Source organism: Anas acuta, chromosome 9, assembly GCF_963932015.1.
Source record: "Anas acuta chromosome 9, bAnaAcu1.1, whole genome shotgun sequence".
Lineage (NCBI taxonomy): Eukaryota > Metazoa > Chordata > Aves > Anseriformes > Anatidae > Anas > Anas acuta.
The window spans coordinates 7,158,161-7,177,652 of record NC_088987.1 but is presented as its reverse complement, the minus strand read 5'-3'; the positions used below and the strand labels follow the sequence as shown (position 1 = coordinate 7,177,652).

Here is a 19,492-nt window from a genome sequence, read left to right as displayed (position 1 = left end):
AATAACATCTCCAGCGCTGGGCTTCCCATATAGAACATTATGGATATCTATCTAGTGGTTCCAATTAACCAGGGGCACCGTCTTTGCTGTCGGTTTCATCCAAGGACAAAAGTAATTCATTAGGATAGCAAATTGCCTTCTACTGCTGCAAATTAGCATTAGACTGTCACTGCAAAAATAATCCATACTGTCTGGATTATGGCAGTGAAATTGCTATAAGTGAAAGCTGTTTTCTGAACTAATATTTAGAGAAGATGAGAGAAAGAGAGACATGACGGACATTATTAAATAGACTTCAGGGTTTTTTTTTGTGTGTTTTTTTTTTTTTTTTTTTTTGAAAGAGGTTGGCTTTCTTCTGAAAGGGTAATGTACATCTATCTTGCAGGGAGTTTCCTTAGAGGGTTTAAATGGAGAGTGAAGCTTTAAGAGCGAAGTGAAAATGGAGGAAGAAATATACTGCCATGGGAAGCTCAGAAATGAGACATTGGGGGTTTCAGAGAGTGTTCATAAATCCTCTCCTGCCCAGAGGGCATTCCTGTGTGACCATCAAAATGACACACATGCAGCTGTCTGGTGGTTTGCTGCATCTCTAGGCTTGATGGACTTTGCTCTGGGGATGGGTAAACCTCCAGCTGCTCAGAGTGGCAGTTTGTTTCCCTTAACAAACATGCTCAAATGTTTACTTGAACTGTTCAAGTCCACAAAATTAGATTATAAATTGTTTCAAATGGTTTTTCAACACATTTTCCTGGCTAGGACCTGGAAATACGAGAGGCCGTCGACATCTGAAAACCTGCCCTGCCCAAGCACTGCTTCACCGTCACATGAGGAGCTGGATCAGTGCTTGTGCCTGGGGCCTCCTAAGATCCCTGTCACACCTTTGGCTTAACAAAACACACAATAAGGTACACCTCACTAACACAACGGGGAAGAAACCAGGCACTTCTCTAACTGGCTTAGGCGATAGGACTGCAAAGCTCCCGTACGCAGCGAGAGCAGCAAAAAGCAGTCCCTAGCTGGTTCCCTGGGGCAGTACAGCTCGCGCAGTTACATGAAAGCATCCACTTTGGGTAAAAAGAGGCAAAAGGCGAGTCGGACATGTGCTGCAGGCAGCAAAGTGAACTCTTCAAAGTGGACAGAGCTGAGGGCAGGGTGGGGGCACGGTGGTAGCCGGGGGCTAGGGCAGGCACGCCAGGACCCGGGAAGGCAGCGTGCTTCTGAGCCAGCAGCTCTGGGAATGGTTTGGCTCTGATCACCTCGTCAGCTCGGGCATTCTGGAGATTTAGAGCATTGAAAAACAGTTTAATAATAACTGACAAGATATTAGCATTGATTTTTAACATGCTGCATGGGTATAATAAAAGAGTAGGTATATGATGGATGACAACTGTGCAAACCGCTTGTTTGGCTTTGTTCAGCTGGTGTTGACTGAAAAAGATGAAAGAGAAAAAAGGACCTTCTCGTACTGCCATGAATCTTAACGATGTAAGGCTCAGGCCACCAAGGGTATAACAAATATCTAAGCCTCCCTTAACATCTCATGGAATAACACTGATACAGAGATTGTCTTTAGGCATCAGATATTGTCTCTGTAGCAAAGCTTTTATTTGCCTTTTTTTTTTTTAAAAAAAAAAAAGGGGGAGTTGGAAGTATGGCTCATGAGTGCAGACTGGGAAGGAGGACAGCTATTTCCAAAGCTATTGCCAATCCCCTTACATGGACATGCTTTGCCTATCGCTCTCCAGTACGAGTACTCGAGAGGGACTCGTGAGTCAACGTGAATCTGAACAGAATTGCATTCATCGGTTTCAATTTATTACAACGCCTAAGGTACAAAAATAGGAGCCTTTCAAGAAATGTATTTTAAAAAGAGACCAGAAAGTGATTAGAAAAGGGAAAAAAAAAAGCCAACAGCAACAACAAACCTCTGAAATAATGCAAGCAGTTGTACATATTTCCTAGCAGTGAAAGAATTAAAATCCAGACATTTTATGACTTGGATAAATCTTAAGTTTCCCTGTGTGTACATTTGTGATTACAAATTTGGAGAAAGACTTCTGCAGGAAGATGAAAGCCCTCCTGGTACGTGAGGACTTGGCTCTCCTTGCTCAAATACAGGCATGTTTTCCAGATTATTTGCTTTGTGATAGACAGACAGCTCTAAACCCAGGTCTTTCAGTCTCTTAGCAAAACTCTTGAAAGTATTGAATGCATGTGTAATACACAGGATTCAGGGAAACTGAAACCAGTTGTATATCTGCTAAAGAGAATAGAAAATCTGTGAAAAGGAGTATGAAATTGGGATGTTTAAGAGGACAGGAACATGGTAATTTCAGAGCACCTGGAGCAGATGCAGCAGGACCTGTATTTGCAGGACTAGATCTGGAGCTGTGGCAAATCTGTCCCCAAAAAGGTTTGGGTATTCAGTTAATGCACTGGAAAATATTAAACTTTTTGGATATTTAAGTGCTTAGTTGACCAACATATGTGGGTTTGAGGCTGACTATGGCAGCTGCATGAAGTTCAGTCCAATAAAATGGGTAGAAACCCAAGCTGTGCTATGATGGGAAGATGTAGATGCACTCCTGAGCTACCCAGTTCAAAGCTGGTGCCTCTCAGAACCGACAGCGGCAGGCAGGCGTTCCCTTTGGAAGAGAGGTTTGCGAGGCTGGACAGATCATATTTAAGTGTTTGCAAGTATTGCAATTCCCATCCCAACCCTGCAGACTCGATGCTGATACCTCTCCAGCACAGCAAGGCCCTGCCTTCTCACAGTTCTCCCAGTAACACACAGCCAAGTGCTGCATCATTTCCGAATGGCCCACGTACCTGAAACTGGTAATCCAAGTAGATGAAAAACAGGCAGGGCCAGGATACTGTCAGACATTCAGGATTAATTTAATTATCCTGGCTTATATTTTATTATGCCAATACTGGCCTTTCATAAGACATCAAGGTTTTGGGGGCTCATCTGGCGAGTAAGGTCCACAACTGCTAAAGTTTGTTCTGTTTTTCAGAACTTCTGCCTCCTAACATCCAGATGCAGTCTGTTCACACACTTAGAAGGTAAAAGGTGGAATAAGAGTATCCATACAGTGGAGGAATACATGTCTCTGAGATGGTATCGCAGGCTCTGTTGTGGACAACTGTGTGTCTTCCAACAAGCTGTAAAATGGTTAGTGTTTGCATGCACAACCTTTCTTTTGCTGGGAAGGATTTCAGCTTTTCAGATGTCTGAAAACACAAAGAGCAGCTGTGCGTGTAGCCTGTTAGCTCCCCTCCAGAGCAGGATGACTGCTCATAAAGCAAAAGCAAACACTCCAAACTGGCTTCATCTAAACCACCCTGCATCGCTGCTGTTACTTGTCTACTAATGGAGGGCCAGCTGTCTGGTCAGTGAAACAGAAGCATCAAATTACAGAAATCACAGAAAATGGAGCCTGGGAACCCCTTAAAGTCACCTGGTCCATCTGTTGCCCTAGGGCGCAGCCAGCTTACCTACGCTAATTCCCTCTGGTTTCTCTAACCTCTTCTCAACAATCATCAGTGAGGGCAGGTTCTGGAGTTACCCACAAACAGAAAGAAGAGTAAAAGATGTGCTAATAGCTGAGCAGCTAATGGGTTCTCTCTGTGAGGTTGATCTGATGTAGGAAACATCCACTGCTGAAATATCTGTGTGGTTTGCTAATGCTCCAAGGAAACACGCTGATCCTGTGGAGACACGCGGATCTTAGCACTGGAAAATGGGAAACACGTGCTAGTTTCTGCCTGTGGGGTTGTTGATAGTAATCTGCATGGGTAAATTTTTGGCAAGATGGGATTTTTTTGGACTAACGTACTTATGTGGTTGCCTTTAATTGTAACAAACATGATTAGCCACAGTTATCCGAGGGGGGCTGTACTGTGAAGGGGATGGGAAGGTTTGCTTCCAGCCTCCACAGGCAGCACTCATGGCTGCTTCCTTTAATTAACACACCAAGGCCGTTTGGGCTGTACAGTGATGAAGCACATCCTGCGTTTGGTGCGTCGTCCTCTTCTGTCCCTTCTCCAGACCTGGTGGGTCAGGAACTGTGAGACAACAGGGGAGTCTGCAAGCTGCAGGGTCTTGGTGAGACCTCCCTGTGCTCTGGCTGCCTGCTGTGCCACTGCCCCTTACCAGCGCTGGTGCCAGGCTGTAGCTGGGAAAAGCCGTGTCGCTGCACTGGAAAATGACCCTGGAAAATGAGGCAATTCAGAACTAATCCCAGGCTCTGCTGCGTGGCAGCATCTCTGAATGCCTTATCAGCTAGAGATGAAGAGCAAGCGACTCTTGGACATTACCACCTATGCAGTTTCTGAATTGTACTAGCCATAAAATCTTTTAAGCCTTTTTTCCAAATCCACATAATTCACAGAAAGATGGGGAACAAACCGGTAATGGAAAAGAGCAAGTGTAAGCTAGTTAATAGGCCATACTGCCATTTACACTCAGGCTGAATGTAAAAAGCTTTTTCAAAGCAGTTTCAAGGAAAATGAGAATCAACCCTTTTGAACCTGTGCTGTTCTACACAGTCTGAGGAACTCACACAAAATGGGTATTCCCTTTTTCAGTTTAAGGAACGTAAACCATAGAATATTATTTTTAAAAAAATAATAACAATTCTGGATCTGCTGTGCTTAATACTGTGAAATTCCTTCATTCCAGGGATACAGAGTAACTTTCTAAAACCTGCTTACCCATACCAGGTACTGCAGGTTTTACCATCAATTCCTGACTTACCAGCAGCTCTCTGCAACACCTTGGCTTTTTGTGGCCTCGTATTCCAGTATTTTCCTATCCTGAAGCTTCCTAATTTACAAGGTAGTCAGATCCCCTCAGCCTAGGTTTCTTCAGTGAGTGAATAAAGCTGCTGGAACTTATCCCAGAACAAATCAGATGCTGGTTGTTCTCTGTTTCCCTCCAACCTGTTACATCCTGTATGCTCTGCTTTCCTACCTGCACACATTAAGGTCTCAGCAACCAAGCAAGAAGTCTCTCTTCACTCTTGCATATCAAGCAAAGCAGTGTTAGGTCAACATACAAAAAAACTCTTCTCTTGGTAGTTAAAATTCCCTATGCCCAGTAGTGTGTGTGTGTATAAATAAATAAATAAATAAATAAATATATATATATATATATATATATATATATATATAAAATAACAAATATATATATTACTTGTTTCCTAACCCAGGATTCCTAGAGTTTGTCTTAGTTTCACTTTCCGGCCTGGCTTAGGAAGCATTGTACTTAAACAAGGAGGCTAGTCAAGATCTGAGGGTCTGAGGGGTTGCATTTTCTTTTTCTCCATATGACTTTTGCTCTTTTTTGTGTTGATTTGGTTGAGTAGAGCTTTTGCCTGGGTATTTTAAACCCATTTTAGAACAAGGCCCCAGAAAAAGAATCAGAAAGATGAAAGTATGAGCAGAAATTCTTGGGCACAGAAAACTTGAGCTAAAACTGTAAGACCCCAAACTTTCAGATACTTTTTAATGTCTGCACACGCATCAAAACAAAATATCTATTGGAAGATAAATGTTGCCAGTAGTTCTCAACAAATCACCAGAAGTTTTGGATATGTAATAAACTGGACATTTTTTCCACTTCTTTAAACACTACAGTATAATCAGAAATAAATAGATAACTGCTGGTTTCAGCATAGCTTCATACCATCCAGGAAATAAAGTGTCAGGCACATCTTTTATGTAAAAGCAGAAATTTCATTAAGAAACAACAACTGAAACACTTTCTTTGTTAAGCATAATTTGCAGTTCAAAGACACTTGCCTTTCAAAATCTCTGCTTTGATTCCTGTCAGATGCAGAGGCAGTGATATGTGACATGACATACATCAGTTAGCTCTCAGCATAAAAAGATGTGATGATTTTTCTCTAATTGAGGGGATGGGAAAGCAACTTTTTTTTTAATGAGCTTGAGAAATGATTTTAAATGGCTGTCAAATATTTGGCATCGATTAGTAGATAATTCAACTGAATAGAAGATATTCAAATTCTGTTTTTGCCCAATCCCAATGCTTTGCTTTTGAAAGTATTTTACTTTCTAACATTTCAGGCATTTATAGAATAGTTTTTTATTTGTTTGTTTGTTTGTTTTTTATAATATATATATATCCTATGTTCAAATTTGCCTGCTAACTTCAGTATGCCATTCTGATGATTTCTGGGGAGACCAGTCACCTCTTCTCTAATGGTGTATTCCAATTTAGATGTTTCAAAGTAGTTCTATTTTATTTTTAATTTCCCTGTGTTATGTATTTTTTTTTTGTTGTTTGTTTGTTTTTCTTCTAGTTGGCTGCACTAGTATTCCTTTTTCTTTATTCCCCACTGACTCTCAGCATATTTTTATATAACAGGTGGTTATTGTTTTGTGTACTTTGTGTATTTATTTTTCTTAAACTTTGGATTCTACAATTAGCAAGATCCTGCCTTTCTCTTTTAGAAATCCAGCTAGAATAAAATGTGAGGAGCAGAGGAACTTGTAACTCTGAACTGCTCACAGCAGAAAGCCAAGGTCTGTGCTCCAGCTGAGAGCTCAGGAGAGAGTGGGTGGCTGGTCCTAACTCTCCCTCAGTACCTCACGTGGCCTTGCTGACCGCATGCATAACCAGCAGGTTATTTCTAGGAGGCCAGAATCTGCTCCTTCAGATTTTACACAGGCTGGAAGCGGCGCTTCAAGTTGTGTAAAAAAGAAAAACTGGAAAGGCAGTGGAAATAATCCCTCATGTAACTGAGTTTAAAATCAGGCTATGAAAATAACTGTATAGGTTAGTAACGATTGTACATCCCTGTTTCTGTCTGCATCAGTGGTTTAAGATTATAAATATAACGCAGCTGTCTTCCTTCTGTGTTTGCTCCTCACACTGTGCTTTCTCTCTCTTCCCTGGATACCAGGCTTGTAGCTGGGGAGTGTGACTGACTCTGTCTCTGTCTCAGTGCACTGTAAAAAAGCAAACATCTGTAGCAAGAAGCATACTGGAGGCCTTGGTGGAGGAGGAAGGTTGTATTCTGAAAAAGCAAATGTTCAAAGGAGCCGTAGCTGCTGCTTCGGGCAGAGTGACTCAGCCCTCTGGGCATGGGTTTGCCAACATAAATGCAGTTTAACTCAGCGTTTCCATGAAACCGATGAACTGACTGTCATAACTTGAGGTCTGCTACTGCCGTGTAAAAACTTCCACCCGCTTTAGTGAACTTTTTGCTGTGGAAAAGGGAAGAATAAAGCCAGCACATTTGATTTATCGTCCGTGCAATGCTGCTATCTAACTTACAGCAAGACACAGAAGCACTGTATGAACACCCAGTAAGGCAAAGTTCCTGCCTTAAGGACTTTTGGGTCTACATGGGAGAGGAGATTGGGCAGGAAGTGAACAAGAGCAGCCAGAGGTGGTGTGACTGACCCAAAGATGATTCAGATGTCCCAGTTCAAGGCTGCTCCTTGTCCTAAGACCTTTGCAGAACTAAAGTCCTCTCATAAGTTACACATCCTTCACTCAACAAAATGCAGCTCTGCTTTCTTGTACATCACAACACGTAGGAGTGTTGTGTCTGGTCTATGTGAAGAGAATAAACTAATCTAGGAAGTGTGTAGATGCTACAAAATATTTTGGGAACTCTTTCACACATGAACTACCTTTGTGCACATCTGAGAGCACAGTAAATAACATTGATTTCTTTTTTCGGCAGCTGAGTCTGGAAACCTAACTCTAAAAATCATGATAATGCAGTTGGAGACCAAAAATAAACTGTAAGTGTGCATGCAGAACTAATGTGACTCGGGGTTTGACTTTGGAAGCGGTCTGCAGATAAGGAATGATTTTTCAGAAGTATTTGTTGAACAGTGTGGAAACCCCCTACATCTCAGTAAGTTTCAAGATACTTGAAAGATAATGTAGAAAACAGAAAGAAGGGTATCAATATTTATTTTTTAATGCCTGATCTTGACACACATGAGTAGTCTTGCTTGGACGCAAACCCCTTTCTCCTGGTAAACCTTTGCCACGTTTGTACAACACAATAACCCAGACTATTTTCATCCACCCAGCTGCCCGGTATGGCACCCTATGGGTGAAAGATCTGCATGTCATCAAATCCTGTACCGAATGGTTTTCCTTTAAAGACACCATTTTCAATTTATCTCAAAGTCCAGCTTAGCTCTAAGTATCTCTTTTATGCTGGTACCACCAAACTGTATCAACCTTATAGGATTATGAAGTGGGATCACTTACCCTGTCAGCTCTCTGCTAGCATTATGGCTTCACATTGATATTTCCAGCAGAGCAAATGCTATATTTTATTAGTTACAGAGATTCATTGTGCATCTAGAAACTGCCCTCTGCACCCTGCTTTCATAATAGGATTCAGTACAGCTGAGCAAATACAACCTCTGTAATATATATGAAATACAAGAAGATAATAGGAGCAGGATAAACTCTCTGATTAGCTATAGTGTGCACTGTGAATCAGAAATACAGAGATGCTTTGCAAGATGGGGAAGAAAGGAAGAGGGAAAATGTACTTAAGGTCTGCCGTGAAGGCCTAGTAAACCCTGCTTAAAGGATTTCTATCCTAACCAACTCTTTGTAATCCATACCAAAGGCCCGAATGAGATCACTACTTCAGTATATTTTCAAGCCAGACTTTAAATTCTTCACATTGCAGTCAAATTGCAGGGGAAAAAGAAACAAAACAAACCCAGTCCAATGCACCAGTCGTTAGCAACCTCCAAATAACGAGCTGACAGCAACCCCCCAACCCAAACAGACTGAGCTGCTCGTTCCTACTTACCTCCATTTGTCTCTTGGATATTTCAAGCAAAGGCTCATTTTGTCCTGCAGATTCGGTGCCGCTGCTCAGTATTATCTTGCCTGATCATAAAAAGGCTCCTGACCAAAAGGAAGAGGAAAGCAATACGTAAAACAAACACAGAAGCCCAAGAGGAAAGCTACACCCAAAAGACCAGCACTAATAGCAACTGAGAGACAGGGAAGGAGGGAACACTCCCCGTTACTAACTTTTTCCATTGATACATCTGCTACAAAACAATTTTTGCTGCAAACTTCTCTTCCTTCTTGCAAGCAAAGCTTTGCTGTTTTTGTAGACCTCAGATAAACTGCATGATGAACGTGGGGTTGGTGTGCTTGTGGTTTTGTGTGTGTGTGCTTTTTTTTGTTATTATTGTTTTCCTTTTTTGGACCAAGTAAGCAAATTAGTGAAATAAGAACTAGAAACTCAGCTGACCACTTTAAAAGCACAGTGCTGGGCAGCAGTTGTCGCAAGGTGCGTTTGTCCATGCTTCACTTTTGTGTTTTTAATTCAGAAATCCTCCGCAGGAGCAGAGTGATATTTGAAACAGCTGCCTATGGGACTTTTTGGCCAGAGAGCCTTCGTGCTGCAGAGGTGAATGTTTAGATGATTAATAACTTAATTTTTTAAGAGCTTGATGGGCAGGCAGGGAAAATATGCCACCCTGTCCTTGCCTCAGAGGTATTTTTAGTGCCAAAAAAGAACTTTTATTGAGAAGGAGAGCTGATGATTTCACCTCTAAAGACTTCAGGACCAGAGGGACTTGCAGGGGGCAGAGCAGGATTTGCTGCAGCAGCAGGAGCCGCTGGGCCCCGTGGTGCCCTCACGCTGTGCCCGGAGGATTTCAGCCTCCCCAGGGCTGCCCCTCGGTGTAGGTCACTGAGTAGTGATGTGTGTGAGTGCCCACAACGGCTGCGTGGAAACTTTTCCCACTGACATTTAAGACGTGGCTCGGAACAACCAGCAAACAATTGGGTCTGAATTAAAAAAGTTTTGACAGCTCCATTTTGCCGAGCGTTAGTCAGAAAGGAAAGCTGATGGATGTGTCATGTTTGAAAATTCCCAGGGTGCAGGAAACTCATTTGGTTTTGAAAAGTTAGGATCAGATCCTCCCCTTGTTTCAGATCAAGTCTGGACCTACTTCGGGGAGGCTGGCGGAGCTGCACTGGCAGAAATTAAGGTCGTGCCATTTACCAGGGTAAATGAGAGCTGCCTGGAGCCCAGGCAGAAAGTGCTGCATACAGCAACAGAGCTGGGAAGGAGCAGCTGCAGCCAGTCAGGCTGACACCGCTCCCAGTAAAGGTAATTTTAATGTGCACACACGCACACGCACACCTTTAACCCTCCTGGCAACACCTTGCTGTTGCAGGCCATGTATAAAGCTGCCAAGTTGGCTTCTGGGGAAGAAAATGTCTTCTAGCCCCTGCCTGGGATATTCAGAGGCCTAAAGGCACTTGGTTCCCAACTCCCCTTAGGCACACGAGAGGCAGAGGTGTCCCCAGCCTGGAGTGACCCATTGCCTTTGGTCTCTCATTGCCTTTGGTCTCTGAATGGGTTTCAGAGCAGAGGGCGGCTGAGCTGCATCTCTGAAGCCCCTGCGTACAAAACCAGACCTTTGCCAAGACGAGAGGAGCAGCCCCTTTTAAAACTCCTTCCGGATCATTTCTCTCTCTGCTCCTTTTGGTCTAGCACAACAAGGAGCCACATGGCAGCTTGCTTTTTTCCCCTTTTCCATTTCTCTCTCACAAAAAGCATCCGGCAATGCTGTCTTTGGGGCTGGTTAAAAGCTTGACACACCCGACTCTGAATAATTGAGCCAGGTTAATGGCAGAGCATCATTTACATGCCTTTCAATTACTTTTAATGAGCCTGGTTGGTGCAGGTGTTTGGAGTAATTGCCAGCTATAGATTTATTTGGTTTTGTACTTGCTCGCTGTTCACAAAGCTGGTCATCTTAGAAAGGAAAATCAGCGGAGTAATTCCAGCACAATTATATTTAAGCTACTGGTTTGCAAAGGGCATTTGTGTAGGTCGGAGCAGAATATTTTCTTCCTCATTATGAACGCAGCATTTTCAGCACCGTAGGTGACTTTGTCAGGATTACCAGACCCTGCCATACACACCAGCAAGGGCATGGTGCACAGCCAGCCCTGGGGTTAGTTACCTCCCAAACAAATGGAGTTGTGTCCCTTCCCTTCCCTTCCCTTCCCTTCCCTTCCCTTCCCTTCCCTTCCCTTCCCTTCCCTTCCCTTCCCTTCCCTTCCCTTCCCTTCCCTTCCCTTCCCTTCCCTTCCCTTCCCTTCCCTTCCCTTCCCTTCCCTTCCCTTCCCTTCCCTTCCCTTCCCTTCCCTTCCCTTCCCTTCCCTTCCCTTCCCTTCCCTTCCCTATCGTTCTCTGTATTAATTTTACTAATGCTTGAGTCCAAGACGTTTCTGTTCTAATTAGTTACAATTATATTACTGCATCTTATTCCATGGATACCCTTCCTTTGCAGTGTTGCTTTCCTGCCCACGTGGTGACCTGGTTTGGGGGTTTTAATGGGCAGAAAATAAGACTGCAGGTCTGTGTTCTGCCCATGTACGGCCCTGAACCAGGTCTCCAAGAAGGCAGGCAGCAACGATGTTTGTGTAAGGGAGGTGGTAGGGATGGATGGCCTGCTCAGGGCACTGTGTATGGGGAGGGGAGCTGAGGGGGGTCAGGTTATCCTGTCTGACTCTTAGATAGTCTGTGTCGGGCTGGGTGGTGACTGCGGGCACATGGGGACGCTGCCACCAGTGCAGACGAGAGCTGGCCCCTCTGTTGCTGCACTCACATAGCCAGGGGATACCCGGTGCCACGGCAATTTGGCACCACGCCGAAGGGAAGCATTTCTGCCAGAGCCCAGCTCAGCAGCGCGCTGAGCAGCACAGCAGGAGCTGGGTGGGCAGCCAGGCCCAGCTGGGAGGGTGCTCGGAAGGATCAGGGCACCAACAAACAGTCCCTGCTCTGCAATCTGCAAGCTGCTGCTGGCGCACTGGCAGTGTGGGTGTATTTTGAAGCCTGCCGGCCTTACCGCAGGGCAGTTCGGTGGAGCTGAGGACAGCCCTAGGCCAGCAGTGCCGCAGTCAAGCTTTAATTCTTCAAGACAAGGTCATTACTGATTTGCTTGCATCGCTGACATGTTTTGCCGATCAACTTATTCACTGAGTGTGGCCCTTTGCACAGCAGGGAGCTGCTACACTGGGAAAGAGCTCTCCGTGAAGCTTTAAGATATCATTTATTTATTTATTTATTTTTGTGTGTATTTGGAAGAAGCTCCGTGCTGACATGTCAACATGATTTTCTCCCATCTGTATGTGTTTATCCTCGAATTAGAACAACTCAGAAGCTGTATAAGGGGAAAATAATTTTAGCCCATCTAATACATCCGGGAGGTCAAATTCAAGATTGGCCGCTATTATATATTTTCTGGGGGTAATGTTCTAGTTGATGTGTTGCCTTGGAGGATTTTTTTAGCTCAATAGCTAAAAAGGAGGTTCAAAAGCCAAAAGAGGTTTGCAACAGCCTTAGTCTCACCACCTTCCTGGTAACTATAATGCCACTGTGCTACCATCATTCATCTCTGCAGTGTTGACACTTTCTCTTCCCAAATCAACTTTTAATAAATGTCGACCATCCCAGTCAAATTCTCTGGTCTACTGTTTATGTTTCCAACTGACAGACCCTCTAATTGTATTTTTCTTTTTTCTCTTCTCTTCTCTTCTCTTCTCTTCTCTTCTCTTCTCTTCTCTTCTCTTCTCTTCTCTTCTCTTCTCTTCTCTTCTCTTCTCTTCTCTTCTCTTCTCTTCTCTTCTCTTCTTTTTTCTTTTTTTTTTTCTTTTCTTTTTCTCTTTTTTCCCTTTTCTCTTCTTTTATCTTCTTTTCTCTTTTTTCTCTTTTCTCTTCTTTTATCTTCTTTTCTCTTTTTTCTCTTTCTTTTCTCTTTCTTCTTTTCTCTTTCTTTTTCCTCTTTTTCTTTTTTCCTTTCTTTTCCTTTTATTTCACAGAATAACAGAATTTCTAGGTTGGAAGAGACCTCAAGATCATTGAGTCCAACCTCTAACCTAACACTAACAGTCCCCACTAAACCATATCCCTAAGCTCTACATCTAAACGTCTTTTGAAGACTTCCAGGGATGGTGACTCCACCACCTCCCTGGGCAGCCTGTTCCAGTGCCTCACAACCCTTTTTTTTTCTTTTCTTTAAAAATCTTTTTTATTTTCTTTTCCTTTATTTTTTTTTTCTTTTCTTTAAAAATCTTTTTTCTTTTCCTTTTTTTTTTTTTATTTTCTTTAAAAATCTTTTTTTTCTTTTCCTTTTCTTTTTTTTTTTCTTTTCTTTAAAAACCTTTTTACTTTTCCTTTTCCTTTTTTTTTTTCTTTTTTCTTTTTCTTCTTCTTTTTCCCCTCTCTCTCTCTCAACCCAGCTTTGCAGCTGAAAGTGCTACAGGCTTGCCTCTTTAATATGACTATGCGAACCCCATCCATGGCTCTGTGGTGTATGAGTGGTTTGCAGACTGCGGCCTGATGGCTCTCTCTTTTTCTCTGTCAAGCTGGCAGCATTAAGTCCCTTCCTCTCTGACACCATTAGAAGGCATTTCCATGATGGTGGAGTTTTATGGCTAAGTCCCATTATCAGCTCTCCCGGTGGTGTGGGGATGGACAGGGGCAGGATTTCCATTTCCTAGGACAAGGCGATTCGCCCTTAATTGACAGATTTTCCAAAGAGCCCGGCAAAGCTGTATTGAGCACAACTTTGGCCTTCACTGACTTGCTTGGAGTCATCAGTGAACAAGCCTGTGAGTGTCAGATTGAAGCTGCTGCCTTGAGGAGAGAGTGGATGCCTCGCACGGTGTTACAGACTGCACTACTGCAGTTTGACATTATAGACTCCAAGGTTACAAACTTGGGCTTCTCCAGAGTTAAGGCTACAGCTTATCTGACAGCTGAGGAGGCACTCTCCAAGTCTAATTTCCAGATTTATGTACTCAGACTTTGCCTGCTAGTCTTTCAGCTCTCAGAGCACTTCAGTGGCTTGGGCCAGAGGCAGCATATAGGTTAATATGGTCAGCTGTTTTCTGTAACATAAATACACGTAATGTGAGGTGATGTCCATTGCAATGAAGTCCTAATGAACTCCACAGAAAGGCGGAGCTGATTGTAGTCAGCTTTCTTTGGGAACAGCGATCAATGCAAATTAAATTTGTTCTCACAACAGCAGCCGGAGCCCTGGGAAAGCAGAAAGGAGCTGGAAAAGGGCATTCTAGAAAAGATGTTAAAAAGTGATTTACAGGAGATTAAAGGGTGACATAAAATACTAGTAACCATAAAAAGCCTGGAGGCTACTCTGTAATTTGTTGAAGCAGGAAAACCTACTCTTGGGAAACAAAAGAGGAAAATAGAAATAGAGGAATCGACCTGTACTTAGAGGGGGGCTAGACTGTAAATTCATTGCAATCAACAGTAATTTTCCCACAAAGGGTCAAGCCCACATTGCTCTGTTGCAACTGTTGGACGGGTATCTTGGTGCAGAAAATGGTGGAGGGCATCTACGTTGCTACTTTTAACGAGGCAGAATATACTGTCCTCTGCTCTGCAGACAGGATTGGGAATGACAGATCTCACCTACCCCTTGAGGCTACCAAGTAGTTACAGTGCTCAGGTCAGCAGGCAACAGGAAAGTTAATTAGGTGCAATGATGTGATGAGGGTGAAAGGCGAGTTAGTGAAGGAGCAGTTGAAATTTTCTCTTCCACTCAGTAAAATATTAAAGCCTCTTCATGTTGTTATTTGCCCCTTCCCCTTTCCTTTCCCCTTCCCCTTCCCCTTCCCTTCCCATTGTTATTTGGCCTGGCCTGGCCTTCCTTTGCTTTTGGTAAAATCACAGAATTGTAGTGTTTGGAAGGGACCTCAAGAGATCATTGGGTCCAACCCCCCTGCCAAAGCAGGTTCCCTAGAGCAAGCCGCCCAGGTAGGCGTCCAGACAGGCCTTGAATATCTCCAGAGAAGGAGACCCCACAACCTCCCTGGGCAGCCTGTCCCAGTGCTCTGTCACCCTCACTGTGAAGTTCTTTCTCATGTTGGTGTGGAACTTCCTGGACTCCATTTTGTGGCCATGGCCCCTTGTCCTGTCCCCACAAACCACTGAAAAGAGGTTGGCCAAATCCCTCCGTCTCCCATACCTCAGGGATTTATACACATTGAGGAGATCCCCCCTCAGTCTTCTCCAAGCTGAGCAGGCCCAGGTCTCTCAGCCTTTCCTCATGGGGAAGATGCTCCAGGCCCCATATCATCTTTGTGGCCCTCTGCTGGACTCTTTCCAGGAGATCCCTGTCTTTTTTGTACCAGGGAGCCCAGAACTGGACACAGTACTCCAGGTGATGCCTGACCAGGGCAGAGTAGAGGGGGAGGATCACCTCCCTTGACCTGCTGGCCACGCTCCTTTTAATGCCTGCCAGGATCCCACTGGTCTTCTCGGCCACCAGGACACACAGCTGGCTCATGGCCAACCTGTTGTCCACCAGGACCCCCAGGTCCTTCTCCTCAGAGCTCCTCTCCAGCAGGTCGTTCCCCAGCCTGTACTGATACATGCAGTTGTTCCTTCCCAGATGCAGGATTCTACACTTGCTCTTGTTAAACCTCATTTGGTTTCTTCCTGCCCAGCTCTCCAGCCTGTCCAGGTCTTGGGAATGGCAGCACAGCCTTCTGCTGTGTTGGACATTCTTCCCAGCTTTGTGTCATGGCTGTACTTGCTGAGGGTGGGCACTATTCTCTCATCAAGGTCATTGATGAAGATGTTGAGCAAATGTTAAATGTTCAACATTTAACAAAATATTAAAGCTTCTTCACACTGTTATTTGGCCTTCCCTTCCCTTCCCTTCCCTTCCCTTCCCTTCCCTTCCCTTCCCTTCCCTTCCCTTCCCTTCCCTTCCCTTCCCTTCCCTTCCCTTCCCTTCCCTTCCCTTCCCTTCCCTTCCCTTCCCTTCCCCATTATTTTTTAATCATTTTTAAAGAGCGATCCTGAACACTCTCTCTCCATGTTTCTGTCAGAAAACACCACATACACTACAGTTTTGTGATGTTTGAGTATACTATTGATCTTCCACAGACAATCTGTGTGAAAAATTCATTTGGCAGGGATCATGTTGCCCAAGGAGGTCATCTTACAGCCTTGTCAGGCAGCTGTTTATGGCAGCACAGTGAGTCACAGAAGTGAGACAGGATTTCTTCTGAGGGTTGAGGAGAGGGTGTGAAAAGCCGGTCTACCAGTAAGCAGATAAAAACTGCCCAGAATCCAAGACTCAAACTTGGATAAGCACATATGGACTCCTCAGAGGAGAAATGAGATCGTTTCTCCACCTAAAACTGAATTTGTTTATGGTTGACCACAGGAACCATTCTGTGGGATAGTTTTGCATGCCCTGGTGCCTTGTGCTTGCTTCCCACTGCCTTGCAGCCCTCCCATGCCGTGTGGGTGGCTGCCGTGGGTTTTGGTGGCCCTGAGGTGAGGGTGGTGACACCCTCGGTCCCACTGAGCCTTAACCCTTGTGGCCAAGCGGGCCTCCCCAAAATGGCTCAGCCTGACCAGAAAAACGCTTTTTTAGCGAACACAGCTTCTGTAGGACGCTTCATGGGAGGGTATTCAGCGTGACAGAATTTTCCAAGTCACTTGAAACTGAAGGCCTCCTTCGACTGGAGAACAACTCCAAGCAGTCACATTACAACTTGGTATTACACAGTATGTAGACCAAAATGTAAGCTTTCACGAGGTTCAGCCTGCGCTTCTGACCCCGAAAAGGCCGGAATACGCGATTAAAAGGGACAGAGAAACTCGCGGAGTCCCCCTCTGGTGCCAGGCACCCTCCTGAGGGGCTGCCCGCCCGCTCCAGGCGCTGCGCCTGCGCCTCCCGCCATGAGGCCGGGCCCGCCCGCCGCGCGGCCGCGGAGCCACAAGATGGCGCTGTCGCCATGGCAATGAGGCAGCGGCCTGGAGCTGCATGTAGGGCTTTCAGCGTCGCTTCTGTCACCCCGGCGCTGTGTGCACAACCCTGGCTGTGCCTCACCCTGCCTCCACACAGCTGGAGACGCAGGATGGCGTCCTGCCTGGCCTTAGTTGTCCCCATCACTGTGGCCCTCATGGATGCCCTGAGCCGCACCTGGCTCTGCTTCCCCTCACATAGAGCCATGGCCCATCCCGGTCACCCCGAGCTCCCCGATGAGGGAGGCCCAGCCAGCACAGGGATCTGTCTCCCTAATGGCCTCATGGCTCCCTTCAACAGCCCAACACGGCTTTAGGTCAAGGGGTTCAGGCCAACACACTCAGAAGTAGGTGTAACACCACTGAAGCTTTCTGTGGACTGTCTAGATTACATTAAATGCACTTTGAAAACAACAATAAAACAAAACAAAACAAAAATACATTAATATTGTGGCCAGCAATGTGGCAAGGATTACAGAAAAAAAAAAAAAAGTGTTGAAAGAATAATGTGGGGGAAAAAGTGATTTTGTACTCTACTGCAATACCTTTGTGTGAATAGATTGGCCCTATGAAAGAAAGCAAACATAAACTTGACAACAACTGGGTATAACTGCACTTGTGAAGAAAAATGGGTGCTTGTGTATGGCTGACAGGAAATCTGAAGTTTGATGTGTAGAGGCCTACAGATCACCTCACCAGTGCAGCATCAAACTCACCTCCTTGCTTCCAACAAAAGAACATATTTACAGAATCACAGAATCACATTACATCAGGTGCTTTCAGAAAGAATATGCATTTCCTAAGGGAAGTTGGGTTTTTCATAATTTGATGTGCTTATTGATTTCTTGAAGGTCACTATTCCTCCTACATTCGATAAACCTACCTGGATAGGTAGAAACAGCTGAAATTTTCTTTGATTCCTGCTAATTTGGCCTCATAGTAATTCATCGCAAATGCTTCACCAGCTAATTATGTTCTGGGAAACAAAATTTCCTATCATATCTGTTACTGGCTGTTGCCATTTAATTTCATTTGTGCACCTCTTGTCAATAGAGTGCAAGGCACAGTAAACCTTACAGACTCTTTTCCAGTTTGTTTTTTTTTTTTTTTTTTTCATAAACATCTCCTAATGTCAGTTCTAATTCACTTCCTCCTCCTCCTACCTTTAATCTGTTTTCTCATGAAAGTCTTTTGCATGTGAATAGTTGTTCCTGTCCGTCCTTGAAGCTTCTCCATTTCTGTGCTACAGTTTTTGAAAAGAGGCGTCTAGCTGAGACAACAATATTAAAAACATGGAGGTGGAAAGTGGGAAGAGCTAGTGCGACTCTGTACAACTCTGCGTACAAGTAGGAATGCTGCGCAGGAAGGTGAACTTGTGTTACTGTGCAATAATAACGGCAAGCCCGTTACTCAGTGTGGTTGGTGTTGGGTCCTACTGACAGTAACTCCAAAGAGATGATGAAAATTTGGGAGTGAGGAGCCATGAAAACACTGAATGCCCCGGAAAATCTTCCCTGCAGGGAAAGCTTTCAGGGCAGCCCCATCTGTTTGGTTTTACAAATTTAAGGAAATCTGATCAGAGTCTTAAGTAACCTTACAGAAATAATGTGAGTTTGATGATAAAGCAATCTTAAGTCTACTAAAATAAATGTAAGCAGATAGTTGAGGGTAGTGGAATGTAGATTTACGGTAAGCTGCAAAATCCTAATGGGATGATTTGCTATGAGAACAATTCTCTGGAGGCTTTGGTGGACCTCCATCCTTGGAAGTTTTAATGTGATTTACCTAAAAATCCTGTGATTTAACATGGTTCTGCTACAGCATTTCATGAGCTTCTTTGGTAACAAAAGGAACTAGAGTCGGAACTCTAAAACTGTGGTTTATTTCTGGTAGACCAGCAAAAGCAGCCAGGCAAATAGTTTCAAGTAATGGTGCAAAAAAGGAATGGTCTGTCACATGGAAATTATTTTTAGAACAGCTGAGATTAAAGAAGTGACCCTGACCCAGAGGCTGTTCCAAGATATTGGGTGATTCCTCATGCAGCCAAATTCCCTGGGAGGTTGTGAGCAATGTTTAGCGGGCATAAAATGCAATCTCCTTTTCTCTGGGTAAAAACTTCACTGAGCTCCTGTCAGATTACAGGTGTGCATACTGCCAATGAAAGGAGAAGTCATATTTCCAAATCCAATTGTTTTGCTAAAATTCCCTACAATGAAACAAACTCACCTGGTAATTTTATGTCCAAGTGTGGATACTGAACTAGGAGCTTTGCACTTTCCCTTCCAACTTATCTAACTGTTCAAGTCATCTACCTTGGCCTGAGGCAAAAAGTCTCAACCTCCCACCCGGGAGGTTGGCGGGTTGCTCAGCCTGCCCTGCCCTGCCCTGCACTGCCAGCTCCTTGGGCAATCCCAGGAATTTCTGATCTGCTGTCTTCTGCTGGTGGCTGTTCGTGGGACTGTCATTCTGTTTGGTAGCATGGCAAGGAAACGGTGTAAGAGCAGGAGGAAGCGATGCTGGATGATGTACTCATCTCCCATGTTACAGCAATACCAGATCAGAGTGTGAGCTCTGGTAACAAGCTTATATAGGTGGTGCTTCTGTGGTGAAAAGTGAACCCAGTATCCTGCAGGCTAGTACTCACCTTGTTTATGCAAAAG

The 19,492-nt window shown here is 44.4% G+C and overlaps 1 protein-coding gene across 4 annotated transcripts in view; it reads right to left on the bottom strand.

Moving 5' to 3' along the window:
• LOC137860961 (calcium-activated potassium channel subunit beta-2) overlaps nt 1-9,092 on the bottom strand; it is a 128,444-nt gene extending 119,352 nt beyond the window's left edge. For 3 of the 4 annotated variants that reach the window (XM_068691839.1, XM_068691843.1, XM_068691845.1), the window contains exon 1: nt 8,820-8,981. In XM_068691839.1, the coding sequence (XP_068547940.1) occupies nt 8,820-8,857 (38 nt within the window). In that variant the 5' untranslated portion in view covers nt 8,858-8,981. Of the gene's footprint in view, nt 1-8,819; nt 8,982-9,046 lie in introns of those variants that run through there. The other variant, XM_068691837.1, reaches the window with a different exon arrangement.
• Between the last annotated feature and the right edge of the window lie 10,400 nt (nt 9,093-19,492).